This window comes from Octodon degus, unplaced genomic scaffold, assembly GCF_000260255.1.
Source record: "Octodon degus isolate 3935 unplaced genomic scaffold, OctDeg1.0 scaffold00077, whole genome shotgun sequence".
In the NCBI taxonomy this organism is placed as follows: domain Eukaryota; kingdom Metazoa; phylum Chordata; class Mammalia; order Rodentia; family Octodontidae; genus Octodon; species Octodon degus.
The window spans coordinates 3559038-3573307 of NW_004524653.1; the positions used below are offsets into that span (position 1 = coordinate 3559038).

A 14270-nucleotide genomic window follows, 5' to 3' on the forward strand; every position below is an offset into this window, starting at 1 on the left:
GTCTCTTAGAGCCTTAAACAGGAAGATTTGTGCTGACATCAACTGGAGAGATTTTTATGTCCATATCTTGTTCCCTGAGCAACTACTTTAAAGATAACAGCACGTAATGTATTTATTATTGTAATTCTCCTATTATTTTGTTATGAAATTACCTTTTCTCTTTCCATAAAATAAAAAGCTAGGAGAAACACCTAGTATGTAGAAAAAAATGTATGTGTATATATGTATATTCATTCGCACACATCCATGCACACACATGCACTCCAACACCTTAAATTTTAAAATCCACTTAAAACTTAGTAACAACCTGAAAAGACACTTTATTGTAGAGGATATACAGAAAAATGTGTCATGTCATTAGCTATTAATATATGCAAATTAAAAGCCTAACAAGATCTTACTATTAGAATAAGTAAAAATAGTGACATCAAATGCCACTGGGATGCAGAGAAATAAGACCACCCATGCATTGTGCATGAGAATACAGGATGGTATAGCCATTCTCTGTCATGTTATGAAGTTTACCTTAAAACTACACACACAGCTGGTAGGTGACCCAACAATTACACACTTGGGAAGTTAGCAGTGGCGGGGGTGGGGGCAACTCATGTTCAGAGAACAATGTGCACGTGAGTGTCCATAGTAGTAATTTATACTAGAACCAACAGATATTTTCAGCAGGTGAGTGCTGTGAAACTGGACATTGGATTGTGGGGTGCTGCTTAGAAACTAAAAGGAGCTGTGGCTATATATAATGAAGACACAGCTCTAGAGTCATGTTGAGTGAAGAAAGCCAACCCCAAGAGTGCATACAGTATGATTCCACTTATATGATGTCTTTGAAAATCCAAACAGAAACCACAGTAACATTTGCTGGTGAGGAGAGCTGGCGGAGGGGGTTAGAAAAGGGTTACACAAAAAGCCACTGCAGAAAGGACTGCTGTCTTAGCCCTGCTCATGGACACAAGCACTTAGGAGCACGAAGCTTGCACAGAACTAAGTACGCATAAGGTATGAGTATGAAAACAAATGGGAGGAAATCGGAGCAACGGCAGTGAATGGCACCCATGTCATTGTCCTAGCTGTGAACCTGTACCACAGACGTGCAAGATGTTACCTCAGGGGACAAGGATGCCGCTTATTTCCTACAATGGCACAGCGACACGGAGTGGGGTCCCTCAAACTTCTCTTGGTGATTCTGGGAAGGTGTGGAACAGCACAGTAAGAAGGCAGAGCCTCTGCAATATTCTACATCATCCTCATCCAGTTTCCCCTTCAGATGTCTGAATGCCAGGGGTCACCTGTCTAAGATACAAAGTAGGTTCTATCCTGGCCACAGCAGCGAGGGGCATGCACATTGTCCCCGGAAGGCCTGGGTCTACCTTCAATTCTACCAGCTCTTGGCTGACTTCGTGGGGTATGGTACAGCCTTACTCATGTGAGCTTTCTTACCTATTCTAGGGTTCACAGCACCCCCCAAAAGCTCAGTACCTATGACGACCAAAGGAGAAGTACTAGCTTAATGGCATTGTCCAGAAGTATATTTTTAATGTTTTCTATTGATTGATTGATTGATTTGGATCAGCTAAGACTTGTAGTGATCCTCTTCTCTCAGCCTCCCCAGCACTGGGATTACAGACCACCATGACTGATTTTGGGGCCAGCACGGCATGCAGTACCAGGGATCGAACTTGAACCTTTGCGCTTGCCAAGTAGGTGCAGACACCATTGAGATATCTCCCCCAGCCCATAAAAGTATATGTTTAAAGAAATTTTATTAATCATGTATTACTGAGGGCTATCAAGCGCAAGGTAAAGAACCCATACTTTAAGAAAAAATTCTATTAGCCTTGTAAAATCAGTCCCATTTATCATTGTCCCCAATTTAGAAATTGGAAACTGAAGACATAAAGAATTTAAATATCAGAGTCAGCCAGATAGCTCAGTGGACTAAAGCACCTGCTTATGCAGAGCATAGTGGCCAGGGTTCAATCCCCCACGTGCCATGCCGGCCTTGCCCCCAGGGTGTGCTGAGATGGCAATTGAGACTGGGCGTGGTGGTGCATGCCTGTAATCCCAGCTCTTGGGAGGCTGAAAAAAGGAGGATCAGTACAAGTCCGATATATGTAGTAAGACCCTGTAGACTCTGTACTAAAAAAAAATTTAAAAAATAATTAATTTAAATATCCAGTCCAAAATTCTTTGTGTAATGAGATGATTTTCTGATTCAAAATTCATCAAGCATTTTTCTTCTTTGCATCACAAACTACCACAATAGTTAGTGAACGCTTATTAGATCTCATACACCAAGGAAAACACAGAGGCCACAGAGCTGAACATCACACAGTACATCTCCAACAATGCTTGGAGCTCACTGTCCACCCAGCAGTAAACAAAAATAAATACGAATAAATGCATCATACAATTAACAGTATAAGTTGCATGAATTTAAAATACTAGAGAAACGTGAGTGGGAGTTGGATGGAGTGATCACATGAGGCTATTGGAGGTATACTTAAACTAGCATCTGCAGGAAGAGAAGGAATCATGGGAGATCTTTACAGGTCAGAGAGCGCAAGCACAAAGGCGCTGAGGTGAGCAAGCAGGGCGAGTCCAGGGTAGCAAGGCAGCTAGTACCATCGGACAGCCAGCGGCACGTGCTAGGGAAGACGCATACAAAGCTCTGGAGTCCACAGTAGTATCAATGAGCTTTGGTACAATTTTGAGAATGGATAGAAGCTAGCTCAGCAAAGTACCATAATTTTTTAAAAATTTCTTCAGGGGAAGAGCTTCGATATCATTTTGTCCTTGCAACTGACAGGGTGGATGTGTTATGATGCTCATGATTTGTTACTTCTGCTGTGGCAGTTACAACACCGGGCGGACCGCTCCTTCCATGTCGTTTCAACCACAGGGGTCCTACATGGCATATTTATTCTTATTTGTTCATTGTGTTCGTTGTGTTTTCTGTAAATATCTGGCCTATAAACACACTTCATTTTCAATCACAATCAGGCTATCACTTAATACACAGATCAACCCTTTGATTTTGATGAAGTAGAAATGATCTCTAGTTGTTCATTATTTAAACAAGAGTGGGACAAGTTAACACTCAACTCAGAAAGTGAGGCAACAAAGCTAGAGTTTCCAGACTCTTCTTTAGAATTAACTGAGTCCATGGAACACGTGGTTAATAAAAAAGAAGCCATTGGCCCCAAATCAGTTTTGGATATGCCAACCTGAAGTTATAAGTCACTGCTGTCCTGTGTGCAGGACGTATCAGAGTTTGCAATAAGCACCGGTGGCTTATGGATCTCAAGGACAGAGACCTAATGGTGTAGCTCCCAAATTTTTTTTCATTTGTTTGCTTATTTGTTTGTTCGTTTGTTTGGTACTAGGGATCAAACTCAGAACCTTGCGCTTACCAGGCAGGGGTTTATGCCACTGAGCTTGACCACAAATCCCTGCTGCTCATAAGAATCTGAAGTACACTTTTTTTTGCAAATATCCTACTGGAGTACTTGTTGGAATTGTCCTTCTGGTCTAAAGTGAACTGGATGGTTCAGGCACAGCAGTGTAGGAACACGGGGAAGTTCTATGAGCAGCACCATGTAGGTTACCTTTAAACACAAATAAGCAACTTGACAGAAACACAGCAGTAAAGCCAGCCTAAGAGCCCAGATGCCCAAGTCTCCGTCTGCATGGTTCTCACCCTTTCATATTCCTTAGTCTAACAGCAGTAGGTGTTCTACCTTCCACTTGGACTTTGTCTCAATTGATATGCATTCCCAAAATGAAAAATTACACAAGGAAACTCTCATCCTCTCTAGCAAGGGGAACAACCTTTATTTCCTGAATGAAAACAGGGAGTTTGCATTTACAGGTCGGGGCCTATATTTAAGGTCGCTGTAGTCCAAATATGGTTGCAATTACAGTTCATCAAATTCACAGACATCTCTGACAGTGCAGGATGCTGGAAGGGTGCTTCATGAAGAGAAAAAGAAATGAGAACTCAAGTGTTCTCTATGTGCATTATTCATAAATTTATTTTCTGAGTTTTGCACGAGAGTACCTTTGGCTACATTTGCAGGGAGGAATGATTCAAGTGTTTAAATTCCATAATCTCTTGTGTGAAAATTTCTTAAAAGATTGAGATATTCAAAATCAGTTCTTTTAAAACTAACATCTTGAACAATAAAATTTGTACACACAATACAAGGATTTCCTTCAGGAGGTCTGTGCCCACATATGCCACGCCAGCTCTGTGGCATAAGGTGCGTGTCTTCATTTTTTTGGGGAATGGCTTTACTTTTATTAGAGCAGGCTCTGAAATCTGGCCTCAGCACACTACATACTGCCTCAACGTTTCATCATCAAGATTCATAAATTACAGAGCACTGAGATAAAAAATGCATATCTCAGAATTACTCCAGCCTTTTCTATGCCCTCAAGAGATTAATACTAAATGCATCGGATCTAAGAGCAAGGAGGATGAATCAGCTACAGCCACTGTCAAGGGCTGGGGAGCTTAATGTAGATAATTCTCCATTCTGGTGCTTTGAACTTTTGTTAATGGTTATTATAGATGAAAGAGAATGTGACTTAACACATTCCCCAAAGATTTGCATATTAAATTGCAAAGCCAGCAGGTAGAAATCTGGAATGGGGCAAATGAGTACATCCTCAGCCTCCTCTCACTTTCCAAGGGGAATTTTGCCATCTGTGTTGGTTTTACATTTGAATCTGTCCCCTTAAAACTTCCCAATGCAGAGTAGCTGGGGCTCCATCACAACAACGCATTTCCTCTGAAGTGAAATTCCTTTTCCTGCTTTCAGCTGCCTCCGGTAGAGATTTTTTAAATGATAAACTAAAGAAAAGTATATTACACCAACATCTATGCATTTCTTCTGTTGATCATACTGTGTTTAGCCAGACTAAAAAGTGGCTGTTCTGTATAAAGTCCTAGTAATTCATAGTGATGGTGGACAGAGGAGTCTTATTTTAGGCTCGGGTTGTGGAGACAATAAGAAATAACAAGGAAGTATGACCATAGCAATAGGTGCTGAGGAAAGTAACCAAAAAGGACTACAAGGGAGTGTGTAGGTGGAGTCTGCTTTCAATAAGTGGGTCAAGGAATGGCCTCACTTAGAGAGGAATCTGAACAATGTTACAGGAGTGACCTCTGTGGGTGTGGGGGAATGGGGGATTCAGGGGTGGGGGGAGCAACAGGAAAGGATCTAAGGGTAAGAAGATGTTCGGTATTGTTAGAAAATATCAAAGATCTCCAGGAACATGGAACAGAGAAAAATGGGATTGCAGAAACTGGGAAATGCGGTTCAACAGGCAGCAGGAAATCACTCCTGTGCTCCTGCTGGCCATAGTAAGGATTCTACTGGAGGATTTGAGATGAAGGGCCTCTTCATGTGAGATAGACTGCACAGCACCAAGAACGGATGGGCCAGTGGTTTGGTACTGGTGAGGGCAGCAACAGTTGTGGGAAGTGCGTACAGCCAGCACCAAGTGCTAATGCACTAAACGTGAAGAGTGCTTACAGCCTTCTCTTCTCTTTCTTCTCATACCTATGTGTAGATCCACTAGTAAAGCATGACTTATTCTTTAATTTTTCTACCTTCAGAAAGGTAAGCACAGAGAATTACATAGACCTAGATATTACTGCATATATTTGGAACTCTACCTAAACAAGGAAGGACTCAAGGGTATTGGTGACAACACGCAATGACGAAAGAGTACAAGGGTCTGTAGTGCATGGGAGAGTAGCAGAGACCAGCTGAGGTGTGACTGCAATTTCTGGCTACCTAAGCTCAGTATTTGTCCAATAGATGAGCCAAAAATCCCCCTCTGGCATTGGGAATTGCTTTGAAGGTGAGGCTTCTCAAGCAAAAAGTGAGCAATCCATTCCTATAGAGCTGTTTGCTATCTGGTTGTTAGGTTGGCTACACATGGGGTAACTGGCACGTAATACATCCGGCCTCAAGTAATTGGACACCAGGAGTCCAGAGCAAGACAGGAATGGAGAGCAGAGCTCACGACTGTCTACAGCGCTTCACTGGCTTCATGCATGATTGCTCCTAAGTAATCGATTTGCAATTCAACAACTCCTTCCTGAATACAAAAAGAAAGAGAGAAAGCCTTTTTGAATAGTAGAGATATCTAGAATATGGAAGATAAGTGGCGGGCAAAATACAAACTCATCAAGAAGTCTAGTTGGGTGCTCCCACAAGGAGAAGAAAGGCTGGAAGCCACTTGGAAGGACCTGCTTCAGGGGCCCCAGAGAAGCAAGAGGCATGGAAGCTGCTGTCCTTCGTTCCTTCTCCATGTGTCTCAAAGACTTGTTTTACATTCCTTCTTCCCTTTCATATGTGCAGGCAGGCCAATAATGCCCAGCATACTCATCGTTTCTTTAATTTGAGAAGTAAACTAACTTCCCTACAGTTTTTTTTTCCTGGTAGAAACAGAGGTGGCAAATGGGCCCTTTATAAGTGTTGTAAAGTCCCTGCTTCTAGGAAACTTGATGGAAAAGAAAGCCTGTTCACTCCCCTTCTCTGGACAAATTTCTGTGCTAACGGATTACTAGCTTCACGTGAAATCTGAACTGACAAGGGGCCCAGCTCCACTGAATTGTCACCCAATGAGAATTCAAGAATCTTCTTCACATACAAGACCTAACTTTGAAATGCTGTAATATAAAAATAAGCACAGATCCTCCATAAATAATAGAGGAGTATTTGGAAATAATGAGGGCGTTGGGAAGCAGTGACAATGTACTTTTGCACATCTCCCTGAAAAGGAGAAAACACAGAGACTAAGAATTCACAAGGATCATTAAAAACATTGCCAGGCAGAATAAAAGATTTGACTAATCTGTGATGCAAACAGCAAGTAAACCTTGTATTTACTTGGATGTTCTCCTCCGGAATGATGTAGTATCTTAACCCATAATTACTACTATACTGACAGAGTCTCACTACTACTAAAAGAAATTTCAAGTCGGAATTAAATTCACTCGTCCACTTTAGAGAAATGCACTAAAGAGTGAAACTTCCTTCTCTTCCACCAATCATATGTTGTGCTAGTTCATTATTATTCCTTGCTGGGACAAAATACCCAACACCCAAAATTAAATAAGGAAAGGTTTACTATTTATCTCACAGCCTGTGGTGGTTTTAGTCCATACTTGGCTGGCTCCAGGGCAGGGTGGCACACGGCAGAGGGCAGCAGTTGGTGGATGGTGAAAAACAGCAAAAGCACCAAGAACAAAAAGAGAGGACTAGAGAGAGCAAGCTTCTTTCTTTCCCTTCTATTGTGTGCAAGCTGCCCACTCCAGGACGGGTGTAGCACCGACACCCATAATCCCAGCAGTGGACCATGAGTCAATCACGAACTCTAGAAGCCCACCCCATGAAGGCAGGAGGCTTTGGGGGGACATCTAGACACAAACCATAACATGTGGCCTCTGTCCTCCTGGCTTCTTTCTCCACATTTCCCAAGCCTTGAATGTGTGTCCATTCTCCGTCAGACAGTATGTTGGACACAGTGAGACCCACTATCAAGCCTCAAGGAACTTCATTTCTGACAGTACCGTTTGCTATTCACATAGAAAATTTGCATAAATTTACATAGAACAGTATTTAGCTTTGCCTTTGCAATACTGGGAATTGAACCCAGGGCCTCCCACATGGTAGGCAAATGCACTACCTCTGACCTACATGGCCAATCTTTTTTTAAACTTTATTTTGAGACTGTCTTGTTAAGTCACCCAATCTGGGCTCAAATTTGTGATCCTCCTGCCTCAGCGTAGCAACAGGGTAAATTCTATATCCGTGAAGGAAAGACAACAACAAAAATTAGAAAACCACAAGAGTAGTTATTCATTTATCAATTATTTTCAACAATTAGTAGAGTTTATTTTACTTTGTCCACAGAAAAAGCATTATCATCAGGTTTGGTAAATAACTGAGACAACAAATTCTACTTACTGCCTCATGGATTTCTCCAGGCTACAGCAGTGTAGACTTACCTTATGGTAACACCTAAAATATGCAGCACGTTCATCAGAAAATTTCTCCAATCTTTTTGGACCCTTGCTTGAAGCTTTCTTGAATACTAACCAGCATCGTTGATAAATCTGGAAAGAAACACAAAGACTAAGCTAGGCAACTCCACTGACTCGGCTGTTACTGAGATTTGCATTTAAATGTTTCCTTTTTTGAACTCTTCACCTGTAAAATATTCTCAAGCCAGAAACTGGATGTTTCTTTATGAAAATAAAATTTAAAAAACAAGTTGTTTCACCATAGGCAAAGTGTACAATGCACACAGTTATTAGAACCAGAAGAAAATAAGTGTCTGAAGGCAAAAAAATTTTTTACATATTTTAGTAACAATTATCACTAGGCATATTTGAGAAAATGTGCCAGAGATTAAAAGAAAAAAATCAAAAATCACTACAAATAAATAGTCATTCATGACACACGATCTAATTTCAAATGCAATCACATCTGAAAATCACGGAGGATAATATGCTAAGAGCACACCGCCACACTGAGGAGCATGTGTCTTAGAATGAGACACCCATGTGTTGTTCATCAAAACGGATGCTGAGGAGTTGAGCCAAACGCTAGATCAGTGAATGACTGGCTTGTCAACACCATCCGGAGCCTTGCTTAGAAAATTCGAACCAGAGACCCTCAGGTGAGTTCCTGAAGAGAGGTCAACACCAGTGGTTATACTTGGAAATTATGGTCATGTTGACTCATCCACATGATAGGTAAATAGTGGGAACTGCAGTAACTAATTAGATCACTTCTCCTCTAAGTAGAAGAGCTATTTTAATTGTGTGTAATATTTCAGCTCACATGTTTGAGATCTGGCCCTTTTTCTAAGTTCCTTGGAAATCACCCGCATCCCCAGGAACCTTCCAGTGCCAGCACCAGTATAGCTTGTAACTGAGCTAGCTTGAATCGGGGTCTGACAGTAGTTGCCTAAACCGCCCTATGGGACTAGCCAATACTAAATTAATCTATTAAAATATTGATCACACCAAAGAGTAAAACTGTGAAGATCTAATGATCATATGAAAAAGGAAGTTCTCCAAAACCCAAATCAAGTGAGATATAAGTCTAAAAAGTGGGGCCAGGGAGATAGCTCAACAGATAAGCGCTTGCCTGTCAAACACAAGGGCCTGAGTTCAATCCCTAGTTTTGCAAAAAAAAGAAAAAGAAAAAAGTCGAAAAAGTAACACGAAATTAAATTACAGATAACATTCACTGATGAGAAAGCTCAGTGGCATTATTACCCTGTGGTGATCTTTAGAGGCCACTGGACACAGCTAACCTTAAAAGAATGGGAATTTTGCTTAAATCAAAGAAGCAAAGTACAGCTAACAAATAAGAAATTTCCTTATTAAAGACAGATAGGTGAGCATTGCTCAGTCATGATTATCTTTATTCTTAAATTACCTTCAAATTACACCTAAGTGTAATTTTATATAGTCAATCCATAAATACAGTCTATGTGCTATCAAGCTTAAGATTCTCCAAGAAAAAACAAAATAAAGCTTACATAAAATATATGGTCATTCAAACCCCAACTGATTTAAAATATATCTTGCAGTTCTACGAATACCCGACAGATGGGCAAGGGATGCAGGTTGCTGCTACTCGTTCACAGGGTTTGATATATTCTACTTTACTTTACTGTTCTAGTAAATTATCGGTTGTCTTCTTTGGAGTCGTCCAAAGAACATAAATTGATTCTTGCGGCAGTTTACTTCTGAATGAAAAGGTTAGGTACGTGTCACACCCCAATGAATGCATACTGCAATGGTAGCAGGATTATTTATAGTAATGAGAATTGGCAACTAGTCTATCTTAACTTCATTGGGTTAAGACAGGCTCGATACATTAGTAATGCTAGATACCGGGTATGAGTGTGTAAGTCATGAAGGCATGACCAGGTTAGTAAAGCAATCTCCTGGGTGTCTGGGTCAATCATGAAAGTGTACTTTAGCCACTATATAGGGTCCCTAGCCCAACCCTCTCCAGCGCTCCTCCCCTACCCTGCTTCCTGGTCACCGCCAAGGAAGCAGCTTCACTCTGCCACGCCTTTCCTGCTCTATGTTTTTGCCTTAGAGCCTGAAGAATCTCTTGAGACAATACGCTAAATTAAACCTTTCCTCCTTTCGGTTTTGGGTGTAGGGCATTGTGTTTCACCAACAGGAGAGCTGACTAATACAGAATGACAAAGTAAATTATAACACTTCTAAAATACGTAATTAATATATGTTATTCATCTATAGCATAAAATTGGTAGCTGTACATAACAGTAAAGGTGGTACACACACACACAAATATAAAAGTGTATATTGCAACCCCATAGAGTAAGTCATATTAAAACTATAAAAAAATAAATAAAACTATAGTAACATAGATAGTACACACAATGTTTACATAGTTATCTCGCAACAGGATAACATAAGTAGCTCATGTGAAATGGGTTTCAAAAGGAATTTCTAATGACACAGGAAAGGGTTCATAGTATGTTATAGAGGAAGACAATATAAAACAGGGCCAGCAAGATATCTCAGTGGACTAAAGCTCCTACTTAGGCAAGCACAGGAACCGCGGTTCAATCCCCTGCACCACATGCCGCACCAGGCCTGCTCTAGGGTGTGCTGAGCCAGCCAGAGCCAGGGCATAATGGTGCATGCCTGTAATCCCAGAGCTGGGGAGGCTGAAAGCAGGAGGATCACCACAAGTCCGAGCTGCATAGTGAGACCCTGTAACAACTAAATACATTTTTTTAAAAAACTTTGCTTACATTATGATTACTATTATATAGAAAATGCATGAGAAAAATAAAGAAAACATACCAAACTGTTACATGGTTTCCCTGGATTATGAGAATAAATTTGGGGTTTTGTTTGGTAGTTGTTCTGCTTACCAAAAGTTAATCCTGTAATTAAACCAAAGAGAACTGTTATTTCTTAAATAGCCAATGGTATTAGTGTAACTAAAGTCATTTGCACAAGTTTTTATCTTTCCTAATTATTGAATCCATCCAGGGATATAAAACATGAAAATGAAGGGAGAAAGCAGCTCAGTGGAGAAAGACCGATTTCTTCCACAAATGGTTTTACACCAACTGGACTTCCATAGGCAGAAAAGAAAAGAAAAACAACTCACTGGGATTAAAAGATCTGTGTTATACAAAAATCAAAACCTTCTTGAATACAAAATAGAACTGTAACAGTTCTAGGAAAAATTGTTTAGGACTACAGTCTGGAAAAGGAGTTCCTGATGTCAAAGCAGAATCCATACGAGAAGATGAGAAACTGCTTCTCAGCAAAGCCAAACACTCCTGCTAAGAGGACGAAAAGACAAACAGAGTAGGAGAAAATATTTGAAACCCCCATCTCTCAGCGAGGGCTAGTATATAAAACACATGATTCTCAAATACTAAGTTAAAAATTCTTGCTTATAAGAGGAATTATGAATACGCCAATGAGAACATTCAGTCACAAGTCACATGAAGAGGGGTTCAACTCCATCCCTGACAAGAAAGCACGCATGCAACCTGACAAGAAAGCACGCATGCAACTACCATGGAATACCACTGCACACCAATCAAACTGGCTGAAATAATAAATGCAACAATAGATGGCATCGCCATCAAATGCTAGCAGAGTTGTGGGGAAACTCAGTCGCACACTGCTGGTGGAAGTGTAAACCATTACAGCCACTTTGAAAGGTAAGTGGCATTTTCTTAAAAACAAACAATGCAACCAGGATACAACTAGCAGATGCACACTAGGAACTTTATCACATGGAAATTCAAACTTACACACACACACACACACACACACACACACACACACACAGTCTCTCTGTATGAATGTTCACAGTGGCTTAATTCAGAACAGCCAAGTTAAACACTATTCACAGGACCTTCAGGAAGTGAATGATTAGGTGAACTTTATTACACCCTATCGTGGAATACTACCTAGCTATAAAAATAATGAGCTATTAATATTTGCAGTAAATTTAACAAATCTCTAGAGAATTATGCTAAGTGAAAAGAAATGTCAAGCCCAATGGATTTTACAGTACCAGGGGTCCATCCCAGAGCTTTGGGCGTGATAGAAAAGCACTATCATACACTACCTACCACTCTTGCTTTTGCTTTTTTCTTTTCAGTACCAGGGATTGAACTTGGGACCTTGCTCTTGCCAGGCAGGTGCTTATGCTGCTGAGCCATCTCCCCAGCGCCCTATCTACCAGTTTTGATGAGAAAAAATGATAAAAATGGGACCCGGATGAGTAGCTACTAGAGAAAGGGATGAGTAGGTGAAGGATAGTGTGTGTGCTCACAAAACATCAACACAAAGAATCCTCACCGTGATAAAATGCTGTGCCCCTGCACAGTATTGATGAGAATATTTCATTTATGGTGTCATACTGTATTGGGGGAAGACATTAAAACCAGCAACACTAGAAAAGGTCACAGGAGGATCTTTGTGAAATATTCCCTACAACTGAACAAAAATTGACATTTACCTCAAAATACATCTCATTCAAAATGCAGAGATACAAAAAGAGTTAAACAACTGCTTAACAGTGCAATTACAGCTACTGCCTAATCCAGTAATATTATTCTGCAGTCTCTGTCTGTCTGCCTCCTACCCAAACATCACACTCTAACTAACCACAAGACTAAGCTACTTTAGTACAAGCTGCTTTAGGAAGCCACCATCCTCTCCGGGTGGAGGTTCAGCATCCTCGATGCTGTGGTTGGCAGACTCTGACCACACTCCACTCATGTCTGAACAATGGAGAGTACATCTGGCTCCCTGGGCACCATGCTACCAGCATGGACTGCAATTACAGTGGGGGCAGCTGTCACTCCACTCGTTCATACAAAAGGTATAGGGAGTGGGCATCTGGCCTACCGTGCTCTAACTGCAGCCTCTTGTGTTCTAAATGCCCATGAGAAAGTGCTCAGGAGCAGAACACTCTAAAGGCAGGAAAAAAAAAAAAAAGTACATTCCAAAGAAGATACTTTCACCAAGAAAGATATTTTAACTTTCCCAAATGATGCCTCAGTTTTCAGCTCCAATTTTAATGAGTACATTTCTAACTTTCTCAAAAAAATTTTTTGTTCATTCTCTTCTCAGTTGAGCCAGGATTTGCCTGGCTTCTTTCCAAAGGCTGCTGAACGCAAGCTCAGATTCCTCAAAGGCAGCGTGTCTAATGATTTCCATCTCTGACCCACTTGTACTAAGGTTAGGAAACTTCTGTTCCTCCCTCTTGTTTTCCTTTCATTTGGGTAAGCAGTGAGGATAACAGCATCCTGCTAGAGCAAAAGAACAGTGGAAGTATTGCCGCCTCACAGGGCCTTGCTGGAGGATCATGGTGAGATAACTTAAAATCGGATGCTTTCACGAAGAGAAAAAGAAGTTTAGGAAGTCAAGTTCAAACACACGCGGATGGGGGCAGGCCACCCAGAAGCTGAGTGCAGTCGATCCAGTACAGATCTTTCCTTTATTCCGTCATCCATCGGACATCAGCGACTCTCTTGTGGTCCAGTGTCATTCCAGATAATTGCTAGCTGGGCAGATTCCTAGAGCTTAGCCCAGGCTACTGAATCAGAACCTTGTGGGGTGAAGTCAGACAAATCATCCCCTGAACACATCCCGCAAGCAGCCCAGCCCATGCTGTAAATATTCATGAAGTATTTTCAGACAGTACTGTCCCTCCCACTTGGGGTGGCTGAGAATGAATTCTCTGTCAAGTGCTTGGCAATGAGGCCTGCCAAAATGGGGGGGGGTCTCCAATGAGGGGCATGCAGCAGCGTGTGACACAGGGCTGCTTGAGGAGCCACCTTGTCACTGAGGGACACACACATGGGCTGCTGAGATGGAGTAAACTTTCAATCGCTGCTGAGCTCTGTCGTGAGAAAGCTGAAAAGGCCACCCAGCACTGGAAGCCTAAGTGCCTCCCTATCACTTAGATAAAAATCCAACTGCACTCCCTGCCCAGGGCAACACAGGCCAACTAGGTGGGTCAACATTGACACCACCTCGAAATCTGATGCTACAGGAATGAGGAATGATTCCACTCACTTACAGTTCAGGCCAAATTCTTAAAAATTAATTGTAATGGGGCTGGAGAGATGGCTCAGTGGTCTAAAGCACCTACTTGAAACAAGCTTGGCAAAGCACAGGGACCGCGGTTCGATCCCCCAGCACCACA

General features: G+C 41.4%; 1 protein-coding gene across 1 annotated transcript in view; it reads right to left on the reverse strand.

Annotated features, from left to right (window-relative positions):
• The window catches only part of Dok5 (docking protein 5), a 201018-nt gene that overhangs the window by 93199 nt on the left and 93549 nt on the right, over window positions 1-14270 (reverse strand). Inside the window, exon 2 of the mRNA XM_004636018.3 lies at window positions 8039-8146. Coding sequence (XP_004636075.1) covers window positions 8039-8146 — 108 coding nt within the window. The remainder of the gene's footprint in view (window positions 1-8038; window positions 8147-14270) is intronic.